The 1,088-nt window shown below is 72.1% G+C and overlaps 1 protein-coding gene across 1 annotated transcript; it reads right to left on the bottom strand.

Annotated features, from left to right (window-relative positions):
* Nucleotides 1–3: 3 nt before the first annotated feature.
* Nucleotides 4–1,082, bottom strand: LOC123254295 (pyruvate dehydrogenase (acetyl-transferring) kinase isozyme 4, mitochondrial-like; the record flags this gene model as incomplete). The annotated part of the gene is made up of 4 exons (XM_044683338.1): nt 904–1,082; nt 661–802; nt 260–331; nt 4–184 (listed from the first exon to the last, which is right to left on the bottom strand). Coding segments are annotated over exons 1-4 (537 nt in total), but the record flags the coding sequence as incomplete, so codon positions are not given.
* Between the last annotated feature and the right edge of the window lie 6 nt (nt 1,083–1,088).

Here is a 1,088-nt window from a genome sequence, read left to right as displayed (position 1 = left end):
GTGCTGGTTCATGAGCATCCGCGTGGAGATGCGGTTCATGTAGAACCTGTCCAGGAAGTACTGGAGGTTCTGGGCGCTCCCGGGCTCGGCGGCGCCCGAGGCCTTGTACTCCAGGATGCCCTGCGCCATGGTGGGCACCACGTCGTGGTGGCGGTTCCGGACCCGGATCAGCGCATCTACAAAGCTGGGGACAGCGCGGCGGGCTGAGAAGGCGCGGCGGCCACCGGCACCCCCTCCCCCGGGCCGGCTGCTCACTTACTCGGACAGAGCCTTGTGGTCGTCGGGGCTCTTCTCGTGGAATTCCACCAAGTCCATGAGGCTCTGGATGTACCTGGGGAGGAAGCGCGGCCCGTTGAACCCCGCCAGCCTGTGGGCAGACTCCGGGGAGAACCTGCGAGCAGGAGCGCCGCCGTCCGCCCTCAAGTGGGCGCCCCCGCGGAGGGGGAATGGCGGCGCTCTCCGCTTCCCACGGCGGGCCTCGCCTCTGCCCTCGGTGTGGGATCGGCACGGGAAGGGGGCACCTGAGCGGAGGAGCCCGCCCCGCCCCCCCAGCTCTCCCACACCCTCCCCTGGGGGGGGCGCCATCGCTCCTGGCCCGCCTGCCAGGCTCCTGCCCGGCTCAAGGCCAGCCCCCGCCCCGGGAGGCCCGCGGGCGCTCACCAGCTCTTCACGAGCTGCACGGAGGCCGTCTTCACCAGCCGCTCCGGGAGGATGTCGATTTCCTTCAGGATGTTGGCCAGCCGCACCGGCAGCTCCTGTCTCAGGAAGGCGAAAGAGGTCCGCTCGCAAGCGTTCTCCGAGCCTGCAGGGGGAGCGGCCGGTCACTCCCGGGGCCTCGCGAGCCCGCGCGGGCTCCTCTCCCCGCGGCGTCTCCGCCGCTGCAGCCCACCCCTCCCGCCTCACCGAAATCCAGCAGCTGCTTCATGGACAGAGGCGACGGGCTGTAGCGCGAGAAGCGCTCCACGGCGCGCGGGACCGGGGCCGCGGCCGCAGCGGCGGCTGAGGAGCCCGAGGCTCCGCGGAGCACGAAGCGCGCAGCACGCATAGCCGCGGCTCGGCTTCGGGCAGGGACTCGCGGGGTCGTGGGG

The sequence above is a fragment of the Gracilinanus agilis genome, unplaced genomic scaffold (genome assembly GCF_016433145.1).
Source record: "Gracilinanus agilis isolate LMUSP501 unplaced genomic scaffold, AgileGrace unplaced_scaffold1925, whole genome shotgun sequence".
Classification (NCBI taxonomy): domain Eukaryota; kingdom Metazoa; phylum Chordata; class Mammalia; order Didelphimorphia; family Didelphidae; genus Gracilinanus; species Gracilinanus agilis.
The sequence above is the reverse complement of the archived record's forward strand: the minus strand, read 5'-3'. Positions and strand labels throughout refer to the sequence as shown.